Source organism: Schistocerca americana, chromosome 6 (assembly GCF_021461395.2).
Source record: "Schistocerca americana isolate TAMUIC-IGC-003095 chromosome 6, iqSchAmer2.1, whole genome shotgun sequence".
NCBI lineage: Eukaryota > Metazoa > Arthropoda > Insecta > Orthoptera > Acrididae > Schistocerca > Schistocerca americana.
Genome location: NC_060124.1, coordinates 198592205 through 198616480, shown reverse-complemented (window position 1 = coordinate 198616480; position 24276 = coordinate 198592205). Strand labels below are relative to the sequence as shown.

The 24276-nt window shown below is 43.1% G+C and overlaps 1 protein-coding gene across 1 annotated transcript in view; it reads right to left on the bottom strand.

Moving 5' to 3' along the window:
- LOC124620049 (E3 ubiquitin-protein ligase Ufd4) overlaps positions 1 to 24276 on the bottom strand; it is a 307195-nt gene that overhangs the window by 176992 nt on the left and 105927 nt on the right. The window contains 2 exon segments of the mRNA XM_047146715.1: positions 11803 to 11838; positions 23488 to 23731. Of these exon segments, the coding sequence (XP_047002671.1) occupies positions 11803 to 11838; positions 23488 to 23731 (280 nt within the window).

The window sequence follows — 24276 nt, the reverse complement described above, 5'->3', positions numbered from 1 at the left end:
CAGTTGAAACAAAGTACAGTCAGTGATATGTGTGTGTCTTGATATTCTGTACAGCCTTCAAAGAGGCAGAATTCTTCGGTTGCATTATCACACGTCACAAATCATGGATTTTCAAATCTGACTCAGAGACAAAATGTCGAATTCTTAAGTGGCACACCAGAAATTCTCCCTGTCCCAAGAAGGCAAGAATGAATACATTTCTTGATGACTACAGGACTGTGCACGGGGAATGTGTGCCTCCAGAACATGTGATCACATGTGCTGTATCTATTTGGATACTACACCACAAGACAATGTCTTATCATGTGATAGTCTCCATCAACTTTTGGCAAGAAAAAGCATTCCTGCATTTTCTCAGACTCCCATTTGCCAGATCTTAGCCCTGTAAAACTTCTTATTCTTTCCACACTTTAAAAAAAAAAAAAAAAAAAAAAAAAAAAACCTTGAAAAAGCATCACTTTGGTACTTTCGATAACATCCAGAAGAACTGTAACGAAAATAACTGCATTGAAAAGACTGTAACCTGTGGGTTGAAAGTTACTTGAGCAGAAATCTTCCACCATTACTAAGACAACTAAAAACAATGCCTCTGCCACTGTGTAACAGCTGAAGGAGACTATTTTGAAGGGCACAACCCTAAAGTAGCAAGAAATTAATGACTACATGGAAAGACAAGAAATAAACACCAGCCTACGTTATCATAGAGATATCTGCAGTAAGAGCAAGATCTCCAGTGAGGAAAGAGAAATACCACTCTAGACTTATAATTCATTAGTCACTTGAGGTCATGTTTAACTGAATCTCAATTGAGACATTTTCTGACAAAGTGGGTTAAGACTACATTAAATACAGATATGAGTTGCTAATAATACAAACCCAAGAAAAGCATATGGACAGATTCTATGTAAGCCTGCACACTGTTCTACACTGCTACAGGAGAACTGATTATTACCGTATTTACTCGAATCTAAGCCGCACTCGAATCTAAGCCGCGCCTGAAAAATGAGACTCGAAATCAAGGAAAAAAAAAAATTTCCCGATTCTAAGCCGCACCTGAAATTTGAGACTCGAAATTCCAAGGGAGAGAAAAGTTTTAGGTCGCACATCCAAATCGAAACAAAGTTGGTCCACTGTAATATGAGACACAATTTAGGTTTGGTTCGAATCTTAAGCTTAGCAGTTAAGCTTTACCATGTAGCCATTGCTATGAGTCAGGTGCTCCGTACCTATTTATACGGGTACCATTCCTTTTTCACGTGCTTCGTCTGGTTTGAATTGATTGCTTATTTTACTTTGATCTGGTAAGTGTCGTTCTCTTTGTAATAGATGTCACTCTAAGCTGAAAATGCATTACTGTACTGTGTCATGCATTGTTTGTCGCATTCTGATAGTGAGTGTTTACGACCTTTCGCTGCTCGCGGCATGGCTTGCTTTTGTGCGCGCTACCACCGCTCACAATTAAATAAAAAAAAAAAAAGGAATCGTCTCATTAGCGAAACAATGGCAATGCTGTTACTTTCACTGCTGCTTTCTTTGATAATGATCAACAAGAACCAAATAATAGACTGTGTATGATAGAAGATGTTCTGAACGAGAGTTTAGCGAAAATTTTTCTCCGGTTGAAAATCTTTGCAGACGCCTCTGTAGTACACTACATTCTGCACAGAAATTAGTCATCTTAGATTTAAAAATCTTGTCAATTGTCGTGCTTCATTTCTGACTGTATCACTATTAGGCATAAGAACAATACAAATATAAACATGGCATAATATGTATATTATTCCGCGTTTGCTGTAGTCTTACCCTAGTTTCGTAGTTTATTAGGTAGACAGGATTTAAATGAGATAGCAGCAAACACGAAAGAATACATGGCAACATGTTTATATTCGTACGGTATTATTCTTATGATGAAAAGAATACTGCATGCGATTCACAATTCATAAAAGTTCTTATTAGCAACGATCTCTTGTCACAGGTAGGAAAAAATTCAGACCGTAGATTTGGCCATATTGACAAACATCCCAAACAATCTTGCCAGTCGAATTTCGTAGTACGTTGAAATGCTGCTACATTCGAAGATGAACAATATGGAATTTGTATTTACTTCGTTGGATAATGTATGAAAATGCAGTGGTCGAAACTCGGGGCGGTGAAAAAAAGGTCGTCTTACACCTTTTCTTTTTTTTTTTAATTTACTGATGCAGAGGTTTTGTCGCCAGTATCTTTGTGCCTACAAAGCATGCCTGTGTGGCGCTACATAATTCGACGGCAGAAGTTACTTGTGGCGGCACCTACCAACATTTTTCAGAACTTCCGCTTACTTTGCACTCGATTCTAAGCCGAAGGCGGGTTTTTGGATTACAAAAACCGGAAAAAAAGTGCGGCTTAGATTCGAGTAAATACGGTAGTCATCCTGTACGGCAATTGTAGCACTCTTCTGGAAAAGGCGACTTCCTACGCCACGAGCACTATTTGCTTCACCAAACTTGTGTTTGTACAGTGGAGTTGTTTTAAGTTTACTATGGGAGTATTTATTTGCATTTATATGAGCTTTTATATAAAATATATTCCTATAAACAATGGCTGAAAAGTGCTTAATTTGTAAGTGTGGTGTTGTCAAAGACCTATGTAGTATTGGTGGGAAAGGGACTGTATTGGTAAATGTGATATCTTGCTGCTGTCTGTCATTGACAGCATATTGTAAAATGGTCTGTCTTTGACAACATGTTCTAAAGCCACATAACTGTGTTGTATTTATTGGTGAATTAACAAATGACCAGAAAGTTACTGTGCTTCTCTCACCATAACAACATAAATCACTTCCATTCAGGAATTGCTGGCAATTTTAGAGTGGGCTGCACTTAGTGTAATGACAATAACTTCCATGGTATATCTTGCAATGTAGGAGTGAATATGTGTGATGGAATGAGAGTAAGTTCATGTCTAGAACAGTTATCTGCTGTAATGTATTGTTTGTCTAATGTTGAAATACTGAAGTTCCATAATGCTATGTGACCTATTTCTGTTCAGAAAAAGCCAATTTAAGCCTCTGGGCCTCTTCAGTGCTGGAAGAGCTGAGGCTGGGGTGATGCATTCGATACCATCATGCTGTGAAAAGTATTCCAGTCATTGACAGTGCAGACAGTGAAATCAACATTGCGAATACATATCTACAGCAGGTTATACTTGGGGCAAGCTATTCAGTGTAGTACAGTTAGCAGCTCCAGCTGTTGAGCTTATTTATGTAACAGCTCACTTAGCAATTGCAAATAAATACTCCTTTAATGAACTAAAAATAAGCCCACTATACGAACATGAGCTCCGTGAAGTTAGTTTGCCTACTCACATGAGAGACCTGCACAGAAAATGCTGGGGAGGTGCAGACAGTCTGTAAACTGAAAAGCAAGCAGCATTCATGGTGGGAGAAGTTGCCTTGCCCAGAAGAATGTTACGGCTACCATACAGGATGACTACAAATCAATTTCCCTCTAGCAATGTAGAATGGTGCGCTGAGATTTTCATAGATTCTGTCTGCACATGTTTCTTGCATTAATATTTTCGTAGTTCATATCTGTATTCCAAATAGCGCTAACACACTTTACGGAGAATGAACACCTCCCAACATGGCTGCCTTTTTTTTTTTTTTTTTTTTTTTTTTTTTTATTGTGGTTTTCGGGCGCACAACTTCAATGGTCATTAGCGCCCTGACTACTCTAAGAATGCACCGCGAGGCACAAGTTGACAACAACAACTAAAAGGGAAAACACAATAAAAGACAGACTGACAGGCATAGGATTAAAAAACAGCATCATCAAATGTCCTTAGCGAGGTGTGTCAAATTGATAAAACAAAGAACACGAGCAGCTGCTCGTGGGTCATCCGCTAAAATGGCATCGAAAGTATTAGGCAGGTTAAGATCGAGGCGCAGTGTGTTAAGATCAGGACAGGACATTAAAATGTGTCTAACCGTCAGCAAGTGCCCACATGGGCAGAACGGCGCCGGCGCAGCCGTCAGCAGATGGCGATGGCTGAACCGGCAGTGTCCAATTCTTAACCTTGCTAAAACGACCTCCTCCCGCCGAGAAGGGCGTGAGGAGGACGTCCAAGCCACGGGAAGAGGTTTTAAGGCCCGAAGCTTGTTGTCGGTAAGTGCAGCCCAATCGGCATGCCACAGCGACACAACGCGCCGACAAATGACCCTGCTAAAATCGGACGAAGGGACACAACAAGAAGCTGTCCGAGGCTGGAGGACCGCAGCCTTGGCCGCGGCATCTGCAGCTTCGTTCCCAGGGATACCGACATGGCCAGGAACCCACATAAAGCTAACCGGCGTACCGACGTCCACCAGCTGCTGAAGAGAGCGTTGGATCCGGTGTACGAAAGGGTGAACCGGGTACGGATCACTGAGGCTCTGGATGGCGCTCAGGGAATCTGAGCAGATGACATAAGCAGAATGTCGGTGGCGGCAGATGTAAAGAACAGCCTGGTAGAGGGCAAAGAGCTCAGCTGTGAAGACCGAACAATGGCCATGGAGCCGGTATTGGAAACTTTGTGCCCCGACAATAAAGGAACACCCAACCCCGTCATTGGTCTTAGAGCCATCTGTATAAATGAAAGTCATGTTGTTGAACTTCGAACGAAGTTCCAAAAAACGGGAGTGGTAGACCGAACCGGGGGTGACCTCTTTTGGGAGCGAGCTGAGGTCGAGGTGAACGCGGACCTGAGCCTGGAGCCAAGGTGGCGTGCGGCTCTCGCCCACTCGAAAGGTTGCAGGGAGTGAAAAATGAAGGTGTTGAAGGAGGCGACGAAAGCGAACTCCAGGGGGTAGCAAGGCAGAGACATACAACCCGTATTGAAGGTCAAGAGAGTCGTCAAAAAAGGAACGATAAGACGGATGGTCGGGCATTGACAGTAGCCGACAGGCATACCGACAAAGCAGTATATCGCGCCGGTAGGTGAGTGGCAATTCGCCAGCGTCAGCATGAAGACTCTCTACGGGACTGGTATAAAATGCTCCGATCGCAAGTCGTAAACCCCGATGTTGTATGGAGTTGAGGCGGCGTAAGATGGATGGCCGTGCAGAGGAGTATACGAAGCTCCCATAATCCAGCTTGGAGCGGACGATTGACCGATATAGACGAAGTAGGACGGTTCGATCCGCTCCCCACGACATACCACTGAGAACACGGAGGACATTTAAAGAACGGGTACAACGGGCGGCCAAATATGATACATGTGGAGACCAGCTAAGTTTCCTGTCAAAGGTAAGGCCTAAAAATTTGATTGTCTCCACGAGTGGGAGAGCAACGGGACCGAGCCGTAAGGACGGTGGGAGAAACTCTTTGTAGCGCCAGAAGTTAATACAGACCGTCTTCTCGGCAGAAAAACGGAAGCCATTGGCGACACTCCAGGAGTAAAGACGGTCAAGAGAACGCTGAAGACAGCGCTCCAGGGCACGTGCACACTGCGCGCTGCAATAGATGGTAAAATCGTCCACGAAAAGGGAGCCTGATACATCAGCTGGGAGGCAATCCATTATTGGATTGATCGCGATGGCGAAGAGAGCGACGCTCAAAACTGAGCCCTGTGGCACCCCATTCTCCTGGCGAAAGGTGTCGGACAGGACAGAACCCACACGTACCCGAAACTGTCGATCCATTAAAAAGGAATGAATAAAAAGAGGGAGGCGACCGCGAAAGCCCCATGTATGCATGGTGCGGAGAATGCCCGCCCTCCAACAGGTGTCGTAAGCCTTCTCCAAATCAAAGAACACAGCCGCGGTCGGGCGCTTCCGCAAGAAGTTATTCATAATGAAGGTCGACAAGGTAACCAGATGGTCAACAGCAGAGCGGCGCCTTCGAAATCCACATTGTACATTGGTAAGTAGGCGTCGAGACTCGAGCAGCCAAACCAATCGAGAGTTAACCATTCGCTCCATCACTTTACAGACACAGCTCGTAAGCGAGATAGGTCGATAACTGGAAGGCAAGTGCTTGTCCTTCCCCGGCTTAGGAATCGGGACAACAATAGACTCGCGCCAGCATGCGGGAACATGTCCCTCAATCCAGATGCGATTGTATGTACGAAGAAGAAAACCTTTACCCGCAGGAGAAAGGTTCTTCAGCATCTGAATATGAATAGAATCAGGCCCTGGAGCGGAGGACCGTGATCGGCCAAGTGCGGTTTCGAGTTCCCGCATGGTGAATGGGGCATTATAACTTTCACAATTCGAGGAGCGGAAGTCAGGTGGCCTAGCCTCCTCTGCCTGTTTGCGGGGGAGGAAGGCAGGGTGGTAATGAGCGGAGCTCGAAACCTCGGCGAAAAAGCGGCCGAAGGCATTGGAGACAGCCTCAGGGGCCACAAGGACTTCATTCGCGACCTTCAAGCCAGAAACTGGGGAGTGGACCTTAGTGCCAGATAGCCGGCGCAGGCTACCCCAGACAACAGAAGAAGGGGTAGAACTGTTGAAGGTGCTTGTGAAAGCAGCCCAGCTGGCTTTCTTGCTTTCTTTAATAATACGACGACACTGAGCACGTAATCGTTTATAATTAATACAATTCGCCACTGTAGGGTGGCGCTTAAAGGTGCGTAAAGCACGTCGACGAGCACGTAAAGCATCTCTACATGCTGCGGTCCACCAGGGGACCGGTACGCGACGTGGAGAAGAAGTAGGGTGAGGGATGGAATATTCAGCAGCAGCGAGAATGACTTCCGTGAGGTGTGCGACCTGACGATCGCAGCTTGTGAAGGTTTGATCCTGAAAGGTAGCCCTGGAAGAGAAGAGCTCCCAGTCTGCCTTGGAGATGGTCCAACGAGAGGAGCACGGAGAGGGAGTATGCTGCAGGAGATGGATAACACACGGGAAATGGTCGCTCGAATATGTATCAGAAAGTGCATACCACTCAAACCGGCGTGCAAGTTGGGGAGTACATATAGAGAGGTCTAAATGGGAATAGGTGTGAGATGTGTCCGAAAGAAAAGTAGGGGCGCCAGTATTGAGGCAGACAAGATCGAGCTGGTTGAAAAGGTCTGCTAACAAGGAGCCCCTCGGGCAGGATGCTGGAGAGCCCCAAAGGGGATGGTGGGCATTGAAGTCTCCAGTTAACAAAAATGGTGCAGGTAGCTGAGCAATAAGTTGCATCACGTCTGCCCTGGTAACGGCAGATGACGATGGAGTGTAAACGGTACAAAAGGAAAACGTAAAAGTGGGGAGAGTAATGCGGATGGCAACTGCCTGCAGGCCGGTGTGCAACGTGATGGGATCGTAGTAAATATCATCCCGGACCAGCAACATAACCCCTCCATGAGCTGGGATACCTACCACAGGGGGTAGGTCAAAACGCACAGAGGTGTAGTGTGCCAAGGCAATTTGATCGCATGGGCGTAGCTTCGTTTCCTGGAGGGCTACGACAAGCGGACGGTGCAAGCGGAGCAGCAACTTCAAGTCCTCTCGGTTGGAGCGAATGCTGCGAATATTCCAGTGAATAAGTGCCATCGTAAGAAAAGAAAGATGAGAGAAGTGGTCACCTCGAAGGCCGCTTAGGGCCTGGCTTCGAGCGAGCACTGCCGCCGCTATCAGTAGGCGGACAGTCATCGTCCATTGGGTCTATAGGGTCATCGGCCATCTCGGGAGGATGGCCGGGAGGGGGAGCTTCCTCCGCCAGTGAACGGCCAGATGTACGGCGACCAGCGGTGCGGCCAGGCGAAACGGATGACGGCCTGGGGCGGCAGCCGCTGGGTGGCGCAAGAGAAGAAATGCGCCGTGGCGGGGAAGGAGAACTGTGCTTCCTATGCGCCTTTTTGGAAGGACGTGTAGTGGAAGTACCGGTCGAAGGCTGTGAGGTCGAGGTACGGAGGAAGTCTGCACGGGATGATTCCTTCTTGAAGGCCCGTGCATCTGACTTCGGTGTCTTCGTTTTAGCAGAAGCTGAAGAAGGTGCTCGTGTCTGTGGGGTGATGGGAGGAAGAGGAGACGTCGACCGCGCGATCTTAGCACTGGCCGAACGGACGACCGTGGTGCTGAAGGTCAGATCGCATGTCTGGGTTGCTACCTCCCGGGTAGTCCGAGGAGAGGCGAGGACAGTACTGTATTTCCCCGCTGGGAGCAGCGTGGGCTTCCTACTAGCCAATAGCTTGCGAGCAGCCGAGGTGGACACTTTCTCTTTGACCCGAATTTCCTGGATACAGCGTTCTTCCTTATAGACAGGACAGTCGCGGGAGGATGCTGCATGGTCACCCTGACAGTTCACACAACGAGGAGACGGAGGTGGACAGTCACCCTCATGGGCATCCCTGCCACAGGTGACACATTTAGCCGCATTGGAACAAGACTGTCGAGTGTGATTGAAACGCTGACACTGGTAGCAGCGCGTAGGTGTCGGGATATAGGGGCGAACAGAAATAACCTCGTAGCCCGCCTTGATGCGCGATGGCAGCTTAACACTATCGAAGGTCAAGAAAATTGTCCGGGTCGGTACAAGGTCATTGTTGACCTTTTTCATGACCCTATGGACAGCCGTCACGCCCTGCTCAGCGAGGAATGATTGAAGCTCCTCGTCAGTCAATCCGTCGAGGGAGCCAGTATAGACCACACCACGAGACGAATTCAAAGTTCGGTGGGCCTCCACCCGGACAGGGAACGTGTACAGGAGGGTGGCCCGAAGCAGTTTTTGTGCCTGAAAGGCATTCTCAGTTTCTAGTAATAAGGTGCCGTTACGCAACCTGGTACAGGATTTGACAGATCCGGCTATGGCATCTACGCCCTTCTGAATAACGAAAGGGTTGACAGAGGAAAAATCCTTTCCGTCCTCAGTTCGAGAAACTACGAGGAACTGTGGGGCAGGCGGTAGTACTTTTGTCACTGTTGGCTGGTCACGTTTCCGTTTTTGGGTCGAAGTCGAAAGAGATGGAGTAGAATCCATTGCGGAGGAATCCCCCATGATTGCCAGCGTCTCCGATGGCGCGCTCCTTCCTTGTGGGGACCCTCTCAGAGGGCACTCCCGCCTTAGGTGAATGTTTACACCTCAGGTCACACCTCCCGAGAAACAGACGGAGGGACCAATCGGCATGGTCAGAAGGTATCAGCTCAGGCAATCACCCCTCCCCGGGCCTGGCCTTTACCAGGGGGTACGCGCGTGCCTTACATGTCTACCCAGGGCGGGGACTTACGCGTTACCCCGTCACCGGCTACGCGTGCGAACGCGTGGGTCGGCCTTCAGACACGCACAGGGAGGAAGGAAGAAGAGGAAAAAGAGAGAGAGGGAGAAAGAGGACAGACTGTCTCAAACGCCGAGGCGGAGACCAGAGAAGGCAAGGAGAAGAAGGCACTGAGAAAGCAAGGGGAAGAAGGCAATAAGAAGGCAAGGAGAAGAAGGCAATGAGAAGGCAAGGAGAAAAAGGCAATGAGAAGGCAAGGAGAAGGCAAGGGAAAGAGTAAGGAAGACAGTGAGGTGGAGAAGAGCAAAGAAAGGAACCAACAAAAGGAAGGAAGAAACGAGAAGTGAAAAAACCAAAAGGACCACGATGATAGGTCGTGGAACCGTCCGTCTCCGGACGCAGGCGCGAACTACCCCCGTGAGGGGGATGGACTCCTTTTAGTCGCCTCTTACGACAGGCAGGAATACCGCGGGCCTATTCTAATCCCCGGACCCGCAGGGGGGAACATGGCTGCATACTGTGTCAGCGATTTGTGATTTCTAAGGCAAGCTGTGGAAGGATCAGTATAACTTTGTGAGGCCCTGCAAAGTTGATTTTTGTGAATGGGTGGTACAGAGAAATGTAAAACTGCCTGGTCGCTCTTCACTTTGTAGACCTATGGATAAGGGAAGTGTACAACTACAATCCAGCCATCTACCTTCCCTGCCTTTCCTTCCTGTATTACCCCCAGAACAAAACTTATCCATTAATATGGTTCTATTGTATTTAGATGTGACACAAACATTTTACATTTGTTCTTCTTATTTAACAATACGCATTAATTTTATACCACTGAAACACTATTTTTAATAATATACGATTTTGCCATCCCCTGCAATGTGCAAACTATCAGTCCAGGAGAAAAAATGAAAAGGATCTTTTTGTAGTAAATTTAATGCAGTTCAATTTTGTAATGCAAAACATTTTCACTAGAAACCAACATTTTAGAGATGGTCAAGAAACACAAAGAAGTGTCCTTTAAACACCCCCTCCCCTCCCACTCTCATGGTCAGGATATTTACAATGTTATTCATTACACTCCCCCTACCAATGCACAAAAGTTTGCGACTATATGATGTTTCCCCCTAGTTTTCCATCACTGACTGGTCTACATTAATACCTCACTGATCTGATGATGCTCTAGGTAAGGCATACCATTTCATGCACTAAGCTGAGAGCAGTTCATACCCTACATCTACATCTATACTCCAGAAGGCGCCCCCCCCCCCCCCCTGTTCTATTCACGAATGGCCTGCCAGAATAATAAGCATAGTTAAAGTTTCGTATGAATTCTGGCTAATTCATTCACTGTCTCTAAGTGCATTGCCCAAAAACTCCTGTCAAAACTTTACTGATGTATTGAAACAATAAATGTTTATCCTACTCTCAGTTATAATCAGAAGTACACAATATTTCACTATTATGAAATATATTACGTTTAAAATTTATCTGTATTTAGTAATAAATGCTTTTTGGCATGGAGTACTACATTAATATCTTGGCTGACAGTCCTTACTGTGTTGACCCTAGCCCCCAAATGATTTAATTTGAAAACAAACCTGTGAAGTTGAAATGTGCAGTTTTCACCTGTTAGAACATATTTTGAAGGAGAAATGTTTTTCATAACACGGATCAGAATTGGTAGATTCACATTCTGCAAACAAGCTGTGCGATATGAGAAGCAAGCTACCAGCCAGCAAGAGAAGAAGGCATCCACAAGCCTGCACAGCAAACAGCCACTGGATCACAGAGATTCATGGACTTCAAATCTTATTTAGTAGTAACCCACAGACTTGGTTGATAAAACTTTTTCACAAATGTATCTCTATTGTGTCCTTAACAATCGAATCACTGCAGGAAGCAGTCTGAAATATTTGTATGATTTGCTGTAACCTACACAAATACACAGAAATGAGCAGTGGCTGGGAACTACACACTGGAACGAATCCAACTCAAGCTCACATTTCTACATTAACAGTTACACATCAAGATTTATTGTGGTATTCTGTGCCGGTAAGCATTCTAAACTCAACATCAGTTAAATTCAACACTAAACTATAGTTTTGGTTTTTGAAAATATTACTACCATAATTCGTAAAGCCAGAAATTATGTCAGGTAATGTGTGAAATTTTACCAATATCAGCCAACTGTAATCCTGATGTTTATGGAAACAATGATCCTCACTGCCATTTCATTGCACATTCAAGTCATCTAATGAGATATATAAACACAATTAACACAAGCAACCTCCTCAAGCAAAAAAAGAATATATTCCAGACGCAATTTTTGCTGACACCTCTCATTGCTATGACAGTGTGTTCTGTTGGGTAAGAGGAATAAAAGGGGAAACTACACTCCATCCGTGAGTGGGGGGGGGGGGGGGGGGCAATGTTTTTTTTTCCAGAGAACTTGACACAACTGAAAATAATTAACACCAAAGAAATGACCAGATTTCCATTTGAAACTTCCCAAGTCATCATCCATGAGTTCTTTCAGTAACTTACCTTCTGTATAAGATGTGGCTCCAGAAGGGCAACACGAATTCGTCCCATTCACCTAAACCCCCCCCCTTCTTAGAAAACCTTGCCAAATTTAAAGAGCCTTACCTTCAGTTGTGAGCGTTTCTGTGTTTCTTCCTTTCCCTGGGAGAAAGAAAGGGTATATTTAGTAACAGGAAACCGAGGAGGCTGTTAGAGAAAATATGAGAAGTAGAAAACCAAACAAACAGCTGCATGCAAGGACTGATGTTAATTAAGCCACTAACACTCTCATGAATTTGATATGCAACTGTATATTGACATTCAACTATCTAGTCATAATGTTAAAACGCTCTTCATAGCATGAGACGGTTATAACTGTGTTTAACTGAAACAAGTAATATGAAGAAATATAAACGGTTACAACATTACACTAACAGCTACCATATAAGGTTGTTTTTATCTGAAAAAATGTCCAACATTTAAATTCAGCCGTAAGATAAGAACTATTATGTTATGTTGTATACAATTTTTAATACTTCTGTAAAATCACAAATTAAATTCATAACTTTTCAAACTAACAAAAATTTCTGCTCCCTGATGGCATAACTAAAAACAAGAAAAGTGAAAGAACAAATACCGTATAAAGAGCATACCACAGAAACAGCTCTGATGAGTCTGATGAGCAAAAGTTTGCTCTTTACAAACAAGGATTGAATACAAACATATTTTGTACACCTCTCTCTCAGTTTTTAAATGTCTTAGTCGTTTTTCCTCAAATACAACTTTAATATTCAAGCCACCATGTAAAAAGGGGAACAACATCAATAAAACAACTGGGATATAGTGCATTTATTACTTTTCAAAGTACTTTCCCTGAAACACTACAAATAAGAAAGCAAGTGATGTGAATGGTGCATTGCTAAATTGACTGGCACAAATGGGTAATGAAAACGATGACTATAATTGTGAAACAGTATGCAGAGAGACATAATAGTTGTTTTAATTTTCAAATTAAAACTTGAATATGTACAGCAACAGGGAAACTGGAGAAGATGCAGGACTGAGGTTATTTACAAATACAAATCACTATCCTCTCCCTATTGGTTCAGTCATTTCTCTTTCTTTCACCTAATTCAATTTTGTTTCATTTTATTTTTCTCGCTAGTTCACATATTTCTCATACTTCACCAATTCTTCCTGTACATTCTGTGGCTTTTGCTTAACATTTCAAACAGAAGCAGAAAATCTGGAAATTGGCCAGTATCACAAATTGTGTCTTGCAGATCGCAGGCAAGCCTATATTATGTTAGCATCAAACTTCTCTATACAGGACAACTGAAGTAACTTCAAGGACTGTCAGTTTAAAAGTTCATAATACGTGTGGAGTCAGAAAAGAAAATTGAAGAGCCCAGGCATCATGTTTGCCCGTTACAGGTTGTCAAATCTTGCCTACTACCATTCATTTTCTTTTCACTCTGTTTTGCAGAATCTCCCTTGAGCTAGGTGACCTATTTGTCTTCTGCTTAATACATAAATAAACGTAGACTCTCTTTCCCTTTATTCTGTCAAACAAACAGAAGATTTTGGAAGCTAGAATTTCTGTCTTATTTCATGTTCATTTCTGTTGCCGCATGCTAATTATAATGCTATAACACTGTCATCCGACAGTTACTCCATATCACAGAAATTAATATGAGGTTTACTCCAAATATTTCTCCTTGCAGTTTTGATGCTATTTCTCTCTATTAATTTTCAGTACTTCATTTTCTCTTTCCATCATGCTTACACAGAATGTGACACTTTCATGTTTAATGAGTTTAGATGATGTTTGCACACAATAAGCTCTCTACCTAACCTAACCCCTACCATATCATACATGCTTTGTGATATCTCTGCAAGTAAGTAGCAGTGTACCTCCCCATCCTGGAAGTGGCTCTTTAAGATGTACGGCTATCCGGGCAGGTGTGAGCAAAATAAAATGGCCCAGAAAATATTTGAAAGACATGTGGAATTGAGCCTTGTTAATGCTCATCTTATAAAATGCTGGAAACTGATCTCTAGGGACCAATCAGTTACTTTCACATGTTTGCACTTGCACACTTCCAGCACGCTCTGTCATTACATTTGAGTGAGTGAGAGGAGCAGACATGGTTAGTGACCATTTGAATGTAACGCAAATGGAGCTCTCAATAAAAATAGCACTTATTCATTGTTGAGTATTATGCGAGGCGTATATCATGGAAAATACGTGTGGAGCTGTTTGTGCACGAGCTGAAGACTTGAAGCATATTGGCAAAACTTCTAGTAAAATATGCAATGCAAAACTTAGTGGAAATGCAGTGCAAAATGGGCTCTGAAGTGAATAAAAAACTATCCGAAAAATAGTTTGAATGCCAGAATACATTGCTCGATTTAATAAAAGTCTGGAATGAAGTCACTATCTCTGCAAGAAGATATTAAGAGACTGCTTATCAAAAAGGAACCGTATCCTTAGAAATTTACTGTTCTGCACAAGCTGAAGTACCCACACAAACTTTCATGTGTTGGGTTCTGCTGCTAGTTTCCAAGTGAAGCGGAATCACTGCTTTTAGATCCTCAGTTTTTCATTTCTTCAGACGAGGCCTGGTTCAACCTTTCAGGATATAGAAGACCCACCATAATGCATCAGGAAATCCCCGCCAGAACTTTGAAGAACCACTGCATAATCTCAGGATTGGTGCACAAAGGCTGTTGACTGCAATGTAAAATGATCCTTTCACCAAGAAACTTTTTAAGTCGTATATGGATCATCCCACAAAAGATAAATGACTGAATGGATATTTTCAGCAAGATGGAGCAACAGTACACTTTGCATTGACAACCTTGTCATGAGTACATGTGTTTGGTGAGGAGAGTATACTCAGCATAGGTGATGCAATCTCCTGCCCACACTGATCACCTACTTTCTCTTCTGATGAAGTGTAGCTATGATTTTTGAAGGGTCAGGTGTACTCAAATAATTGTGACACTGTGGAAGAGGTACAGCAGAACATTGATAACACTACTGCTACTATACCTCAGGCAGAGCTACTGCATGGGTTTCTCAATTTGAAAAATCAGGCCCAGCACTGCATCAATGTCAACTGTGGAGATTTCCAGCATTTTCTGTGATTTTCATTAACAAGGACCAATTCCACATCAATTTTATTGTAAATATTTTCTAGGCCAGTTTTATTTTGCATGTTATGTCTAATACAAACAGCCTCAGATATCCATACAACAACGGCTGATAAATTAACTGGAATATTTTTTTCTGCCATAGGTGCAAGATGAGTCTTATGAACATTACTGGTTTTTGGCTAAAGTTCATCTTCGGATAAGTGAAGAATATAGAAAAAGCTAAGATAACCTACTGGTTGAACAGAAACATACAAATGGTACGTAGTAATAGAATTTTATTCATGACACAGGTTATCCTTCACAAGCCATTATAAACACATACTGAGGATGAATTTATTGTCATGGTATCTACTGCTTCTTTGGCTCCTGTGCACCATATTCATATCATTTTAGATCTGGACTCGAGCAGCAAATAACTGGTGAAGTATGCACCAACCTACAATAAATGTAGCACATCAAAAATTATGAAAAGGACACATTGCTACTCACCGTAAAGGCGACGTGGAGCTGCAGACACGCACAATGAAAAGACTGCTACACACTGAGCCTTTGGCCACGGACTTCTTCAGAAATGAAAGAAAAACACACACACACACACACACACACACACACACACACACACACACACACACACATATTCAGACAAGCAGGTACAACTCTCACACACATGACCACTATCTCTAGCCACTCTGGCCAGACTGCAAAGGTTGGGTTGAACAAAAGGAACAATCCGGAGTGGGGCAGGGAAGGGGGTGGCATAGCAGAGTACAGGTGGGATGGGCAGGAGGTGGAGGGGGGGGAGACAGGGAGAGAGGGGGGGGGGAGAGAGAGAGAGAGAGAGAGAGAGAGAGAGAGAGAGAGAGAGAGAGAGAGAGAGAGAGAGTGTACGCCTGTCTGGCAGAGTGTACAGGGACTAGAGGACAGCAGGACAACGGACAACATGCCAGGCACAGCATCAAGAGGCTGTGGGGAAGGGGTAGCGGGAAAGGAGAGGAGTAGAAAGGGAAGAAGACCAGTGTATGCGTTGGCAGAGAGTGGTGCAGAATGAGGGTGAGAGGACATGAAATGGGAGGAAGTGATACAGCAGAGGAGAAGAAACTTGGATGGAGGGTGTGAGGAAAGTAGGTTATCATAGGTTGGGACAAAATAATTTTGGGAGTGGAGAATGTGTTGTCAGAATAACTTCCATCTGCGCAGCTCAGAAAACCTGGTGGTGGAGGGGAGGATCCAACTAACTCTGGTTTTGTAGCACCCTCTGAAATCATGCATATTATGTTCAGCTGCATGTTGTGCTATAGAGTGCTCTACTTTGCTCTTGTCCACAAGTTGGCAGTGCCGATTCATCCTGGTGGACAGCTGGTTGGTAGTCACATCAATATAAAAACCTGTGTAATGACTGCAGTGGAGCTGACATATGGCATGGTGCTTTCACAGGTGGTCCAGCCTCTGATGAGGTAGGATAAGAGGATAAGCATGAGGCAGGAGTGAAAGAGGAAGTGCTGGGTGGATGGATAGAGCAGGTCTTGTACATGGGTTTTCCACAGGGTGTAACAGAAAAGAAGAGGAATAGATAGAGGAACGGGTTTGGATTGGGAGTGGTATAGGAATGGACTTGGATGATGATGATGATGATGATGATGATGATGATGATGATGATGATGGCGATGGAAGAATCTTGGGTAGGATGTCCCTCATTTCAGGGCATGATGACAGGTAATCAAAGCCCTGACAGAGGATGTGGTTTAGTTGTTCCACTGATGAAGGGGGTGGTGGGAGGATTGGGGTGTGTGAGGGGATATGGCACAAGAAATCTATTTGTGGACTAGGTATCATGAACAGTGCCTGTCTGTGGAGACCTTTGTAAGACATACCACATGTTGGGCAAGGGAGTTCATGTCACTGCAGTATTCAATCTGCAAGTGGCCGTGTGGATGGAATTTTTTGGTGTGGAAGGCATAGCAGCTATCGAAATGAGAGTACTGTTAGTGGGTAATGCGTTTAATGTGGAAAGATGTATGGATGGAGCCATCAGAAAGATGGTGGTCAACAGCCAGGTTGGTATCATGCTGGGTTGAGGAGTACCAGGTGAAGCTGTTGGGAGGGAAGGCATTAAGGTTGTTGAAGGAATGAGGGCAGGGTGTCTTGGCCCTGAGTCCACATCATGAAGATATAGTCAGTGAACCCAAGCCAGATCAGGGGTTTGGAGTTTCAGGAAGCTAGGAAGGTTGAGTACCCATGGCTGTGCCCCAAATTTGTATGTTTATTTTCCCTTTAAAGGAGATGTAATTGGGTGTTAGCATATAGTTAGTAAAGTGTATGAGGAGTGAGGCTATGGGCTGGGAGTCTGAAGGACTTTGGGAGACATACTGTCCTATAGTGGCAAAACCAATGGCATGAGGGATGTTGGTGTATACGGAAGTGTTGTCAACAGTGACGATTAGGGATCTATGAGGTAAATGGGTGGGGATGGTGGAGAGTTGGTGAAGGAATTGGTTGGTACCGTTGAGGCAGTTGATTGAAAATGTCCATCAATGAGTGCTGAAATTCTTCCAGTGGTGCAATTATCAGCCGCAATTGGATGTCCAGGACTGTTGCATGTGTGTGGATTTTGGGAAGCATGTAGAAGGTGGGTGTCATAGAGGTGAAGTGAGAATTGCATTCAGGGGAGAGATTCTGGAATGGACTAAAGCTTTAAGCTGGTATTGAAGTTTATGTTGGACTTCTGGGATGGGGTCATTCTCCTTTGAAGAGAAGTTACACACACACACACACACACACACACACACACACACACAAATAAAATAAAAATAAAAAAAATAATAAAAAAAAAACACTACACAGCCATCGGCAGTCGCATCGCATCCAGTTATGTCCACCTGTTTATGGGTCATCTAGAGAAGACTTTCCTAGCCCTGCAAAACTCTAAACCCCTGATATAGTTCAGGTTTACTGATGATATCTTTGTAATGTGAACTCAGGGCCAAGACACCCTACCCTCATTCCTTCAACAACCTCAATGCCTTCTCTCCCATCCACTTCACCTGGTCCTCCTCAACCTAGCGAGCCACCTTCCTGGCCATTGACCACCACCTCTCTGATGGCTCCATTCACACCCCTGTCCACACTAAATCCACTAACCATCAACAGTACCTGCAGTTTGACAGCAGCTATCCCATTCACATCAAAAAATCCCTCCCACATAGCCACCCTGCTGTGTCAAGAAACCTCTTGCCCAGTATACTGAATGTCTCACAAAGGCCTTCAAAGATAGGCACTATCCTAATATCCAGTCCACTAACAGATTTCTCATGCCAAGCCCTCAATGCTCCTACCACCCCCAAGGACAAGCTATAAAGGTGTGCCCACTTTATCACCTATCACCCTGGACTGAAACAACTATATCACATTCTTCACCAGGGCTTTGATTATATATCATCATGCCTTGAAATGAGGGACATATTATCCAAGATTCTTCCAACTCCTCCTAAAGTGGTGTTCTGGTACCTACCACCTACCACAACATCCTAGTCCAAACCAGTGCCATTCCCAATCCCAGCCCCCTGCCACAGGTATCATAAAGCTTTGGAAGACCCAGGTGCAAAACCTGCACAATCCATCCATCCACCCACCCAGCACTTCCTATGCCAGTCCTGTCACAGACTTATCCTACCCCATCACAGGCTGGGCCCCATGTGAAAGCAACTGTGTCATACACCAGCTATGCTGCAATCATTGCACAGCTTTTTATATTGGTATGATTAACAACTGGCTGTGCACCAGGACAAATTGCCACTGCCAACTATGGCCAAGAGCAAAGTAGATGACCGTGTGGCACACAACATGCAGCTGAACATCACATGCTTGAATTCAATGGCTGCTTCGCAATCTTGGCCATATGTATCCTCCCCTCCACCACATTTTCCGAAATATGCAGATGGCAGACCCCTTAAACACATTCTCCTCTCCCGAAATTATCATGGCCTCAACCAATTATAACCTATTGTCCCCAAACCCTTCACCCAATAGTTTCCAATCCTCTCCGTTCTATCACCTCCTCCCACTCAATGTCCCCTCAACCTCACTGTGTGGCACACACTGCTTATGCAACCATCAGTCCTTTCCCCTGCCCCCTGCTCCCCCTCATTTTCTGCTCCCTTCCCCCTCCTCCCCCCACAGCCTCTCAAAGCTGCATCTGGCAACATAGTCCTGCAGCCTTCTAGTTCTTGCACACACTGCTAGACAGGGCACTTCTCTCCCCTCACCTGTACACCGCTATCCCTTCATCTTGCCTGCCTCACTCAGGATGGCTGCTTTCGCTCAACATAACAGTTGCAGTCTGGCCAAAGGAGCTGGAGATAGTGGCCATTTGTGCACGACATATGCTTGCTTGTGTGAATGGTGTGTTTTTTCCCATCCTTTTGTGAAGAAAGCTTTGGCCGACTGCTCAGTGTGTAACAGTCTTTCCACTTGTTGTGTCTGCAGGAATATGCCATTTTTATGGTGAGTAGCTATTTCTCCTTTTCACAATTGTTGACATCAATTGTTTGATAAATGCAGCATATAAATTTCCAGCTTAGTTCAGACTTCCGTTTTTGAACTGTACGGTAATGAATATGTCCATTGGTGCACTTTGAATATGTTTTGTAACTTTCATCTGTTTGATCTTAATGTTCATTATTGTAATATCACTACATCAGTTGCTTCTGAATTAAATGTAATACACAGTATTGTTTTATTTCTAATTATAGCTTCAGGTAAATGTTGTAGCTAATATCTCTGTAATTTGGATGGGGAATTGCTTCTATTACAATTAATCAGATTACACTATAGTTCAATTCCTGTAATCTTATTGGCAATTGATACAGTCCAATAATCTGGTTGCCCATTACCCTAGCCTACACATTACCTCTGCAAGTGACATCTTTTATTCACACAAGAATCATTATTATTGATGTGATACTTCCTGAATCATTTTCTGAAGACAATTATTTTTAGCATAATGGACCTATGCATTAAAGCCGTAAGATAACAGATTGCCATTCACACTGGTGCTCCACCAGAGGTTATCAAGTCCAAACATGAAAGAGAACTACTCTAACAGTCAGTACTTGTTACAGTACACAAGTTTCTAATCACTAAATAAGTGTGGGTTAAATATCAGGCATCAGTATTATTTTATGGAGTAAAAGGGTAATACACTGCCAGCACTGTGCCTTCTGTCAGTATGACATGTCAACCATATTAGTCATCTCGGTGTTTTCTCACAGAAAGCTATGTGCTAGGACCAGGTTTCAAGACACAGTGTAACTTCTAGTTTACCCACCGCTCACACATGCGAACCCAACTATACCTCATATGTGCTCATACTCAAAGCCCTATGATCCGTACATGTAGGGTTACCAAATTTTTAAACCCAAAAATGGCTAGACCCTTAACAGTACTGAACAACTCATTTTTAGGGCAGTTCTAGTCTGGATCTCTGTAAGAGGATAGAATAATGTAAACATTGTTGAACCCTATCATATATAGCGATGCTAGAATTTAACTTTTATTTACTTTTTTAAATGTTGCTATAAAACAATGATGCCATTTTCCTATCAAGATTAGACCAGTCCCTTTAGGACTGCTGAATGAAACACCATTAGTTAAATTTTATGTCATCAAATGGCTATACTACGGATATAACAAACAAAATAACAAGTATTACAAACATCCCCCACATGGCTCATGTGTGTTTTTTACTGAACTGAATTATTTTTAAAGATCCTTTTGTTGATACAAACATTTGAAGAAGCTTTTGCAACTGGAATGTCCAAAATTAAATTTTACAGTTAAAAGATTTTAATTCCTAAAACTAAAAAATGCACACATTAGAGAAACTCTAAAAATGTATGGGGTTATTACATTAAATGATAAAATGTGAGCATGCCCTTGTCAATGTGGATGTATGGTAACCCTACACACACGGTTGTTACATACTACACTTTCCATATACTGAGTGACTCACAAGTACCGGTCATTCAACATTCAAACTCACTCATTCACTCTTACAGTTATCCCATATTTATTAGAAAAGTACTTAAATAAGCAGGTCTGCAGAGCCCTGAACAGTGCCATACAGCAACAGAGAACTTAATTTCTTTCAAGACTCCCTTCACACGAATTCTCTTGAGGAATATAACCAATCTACAAGAAAATCAATCCAGAGCCAAAGTACTGGACACCGACTTCCAATCAGTGGAATTACAGATACTTCTAACACTGTATTACATTATAACATTAGCACCACCACTAAAATATTTTCCTGGGGGCATTCAACAAAATATAAAGTTTTTATGATTTGCAATGAGCTGGACTGCAAAAGCAAAATGACTTATAATGCTTACGCAATTATTAGCTACCATTTTCCCCACTTGACACATATTTTAGAACAGCTGATAGACATTATGAAGATACAAAAAAATCTAAATTTCAAAACTAAGTAAGCCTCAAACATAACAGTAAGTTTAATTTTTCATCTACAGCAACGTTATTTGTCTTGAGCACATTGTTTTCTTGATTTTATTATATCTTAAGAGTTTCAGCATTGCATCATTTTCAAAGAATCTATAATGAAATTGGTATCTGTAAAATAAGAATATGAATCAGTTGTAATAATGATTTCTTTAACTGCACAACCAGTTTCAGAGCATTAGAGCTCCAACCTCAGGTGCTAACAACTGTAAATACAGTCTTTACAGTCATTAGCATGCGAGGATGGAGCTCTCCTGCTCAGAAACCAATCAAGTTAAATTTTTATTACAAGTGAAGCAGATTCTTACTTTATGAATCTTACTTAGATGCAGATGTCCTCCACATCAAATCTTTTGTAAAATGGGTACCAGTGAGAAACATGTGATAACAACAAAAATAGTAAGTACCACAAAACAAGCAAATAAAACTTAACACTTACCCAAATAACTTTTTTATGGATAGCAAAAAAAAGCAGAATGAATATGTCCAATACAGACACAAAGTATCTCATCACCCTTAATGTTATGACACATAAATGCAAATTTATTAGAATGATATCAATATAATGGAAGGAAACATTCCACGTGGGAAAAATTATATATAAAAACAAAGATGAGGTGACTTACCGAACAAAAGCGCTGGCAGGTCGATAGACACACAAACAAACACAAACATACACACAAAATTCAAGCTTTCGCAACAAACTGTTGCCTCATCAGGAAAGAGGGAAGGAGAGGGGAAGACGAAAGGAAGTGGGTTTTAAGGGAGAGGGTAAGGAGTCATTCCAATCCCGGGAGCGGAAAGACTTACCTTAGGGGGAAAAAAGGACAGGTATACACTCGCACACACGCACATATCTCCCTTAAAACCCACTTCCTTTCGTCTTCCCCTCTCCTTCCCTCTTTCCTGATGAGGCAACAGTTTGTTGCGAAAGCTTGAATTTTGTGTGTATGTTTGTGTTTGTTTGTGTGTCTATCGACCTGCCAGCGCTTTTGTTCGGTAAGTCACCTCATCTTTGTTTTTATATATAATTTATTAGAATGTGCGCACACACGCACGCACACACACACACACACACACACACACACACACACACACACACACGCTAAAGCAAGCAAGCACACCTCAAACACACACTGCCGCCGCCACCGGTAGCTCCGACCAGAATGCCATTTCATTGAGATTCTGGCCGGAGATGCTGGTGGTGGCGGCAGCGTATGCACGAGGTGTGCTTGCTTGTGTGAATGCGCGTACATTTTCTTTGCTGAGGAAGGCTTTGGGGAATAGTTGCATGTGTAACTGTCCTTTTGTTATGGCTGTCAGTAACTCCATGGGTCATCTTTACAGTAAGTAGAAATCTATTCCTTATATTATTTTTATTCCAACCTCGAGTTCCCACTGTTTGAACATGTGAGTTACTTTTACTATGGTTCTTAATTTCATTATTTTATGGTATTGTATGGTGGTTATGGTAAGTAATCAGATCTTGATGCCCTGTGCATTCCTGATGTATCATTCTGATGTCCTTACAATTAGCCACCACCTACTAAACCTCATACAACATGCTCATCACTGCACACTAGAAGACAACTTTACAATTTTAGCTTTGTGTGCTCTTCTTAGTTATAACAGTGATTATGTTTGATCATATCCATATTTGTGTATTCATTACTACGTATTTTTTGTACAAATATTACGTATGACACGTAACTGTATAAATATAACCATCATAATATGTGGAATGCAATTTGGTGGTCCGCTCTTCTTATGGATTTGTGAGTGCGTGCTAAACAGTTTACATTTACAAGTCATTTCACCAAGCTCGACGAGATAACTATGTACCTATACTGGATAGATTCATTCTGCTTTTTGTTATCTGTAAAACTATGTTATAATTCTGTGTCAGTGTTAAGTTTCAACTGCTTGTTATGCTTTGGATGTTATCGTACTATTCTCACTGATGCCCATTTTATTATCGATCTTCTGAAAATGGCGTAATGCAAAAATGTGTAACGTGTAACAGTCAATAAAATACTGTAGTCGAGACACACAGTGTTATTATTGGGCAACTAAATCACCACAACATCTCAGAGAGCATTTACGCAACATGTATCTTTAGTTGTTCAAACCGTAACACACCAGAGCTATCAGTGCCTCCCTCAGGGCTCCCACTCGAATACATTGTTGCGAGTTTGCCATCAAGGATGAAGCGAAACCAGCCATTGCTGCCATTTGACAGTTCAAGTGCTGCTGCATCCGACCATATGTACAAGCAGTCACGTCCACGACACAAGCACCAGTCACGCCAATGGTAAGCCTTGCCAGCAACCATCTCTTTAGCATCCTCAACAGCAGGTTCTGGTGGTTGTTGCTCTGTCTCCTCCTAAAAGGGAAACAATTGGAAAATAATAGCCAAACGTGAATGTTCAAAGTAGGTAAAGATAGACAACATATTTATGGTTACCATAATAACATGTGGCACTGGTGCAATGGGGAGGGGCGGGGGGATGGAGGTAGAGGGAATTCAAGGATTTTGCAACCAAAAACATCTTTCTTCCTATTTAACCCCAATTTAATTACAAGTTTGTGATTTCTTTCTGCTAAATCTCTCTCTCTCTCTCTCTCTCTCTCTCTCTCTCTCTCTCTCTCTCTCTGTGTGTGTGTGTGTGTGTGTGTGTGTGTGTGTGTGTGTGTGTGTGTGTGTGTGTGAGAGAGAGAGAGAGAGAGAGAGAGAGAGAGAGAACCAACAGTCTGTTAAATGATATGTTTTGGTTTGGATTGAGAACAACAACAGAGTGATAGATAATTAAGACTGTATCAATTTGTAATAGGTATCACTTGATAACTATAAAATTAAATATTTCATTATTTAATTTTTTCATTAACTTTGCATATTCATCAATATAAATCAGGCAGAGTAATGCTACA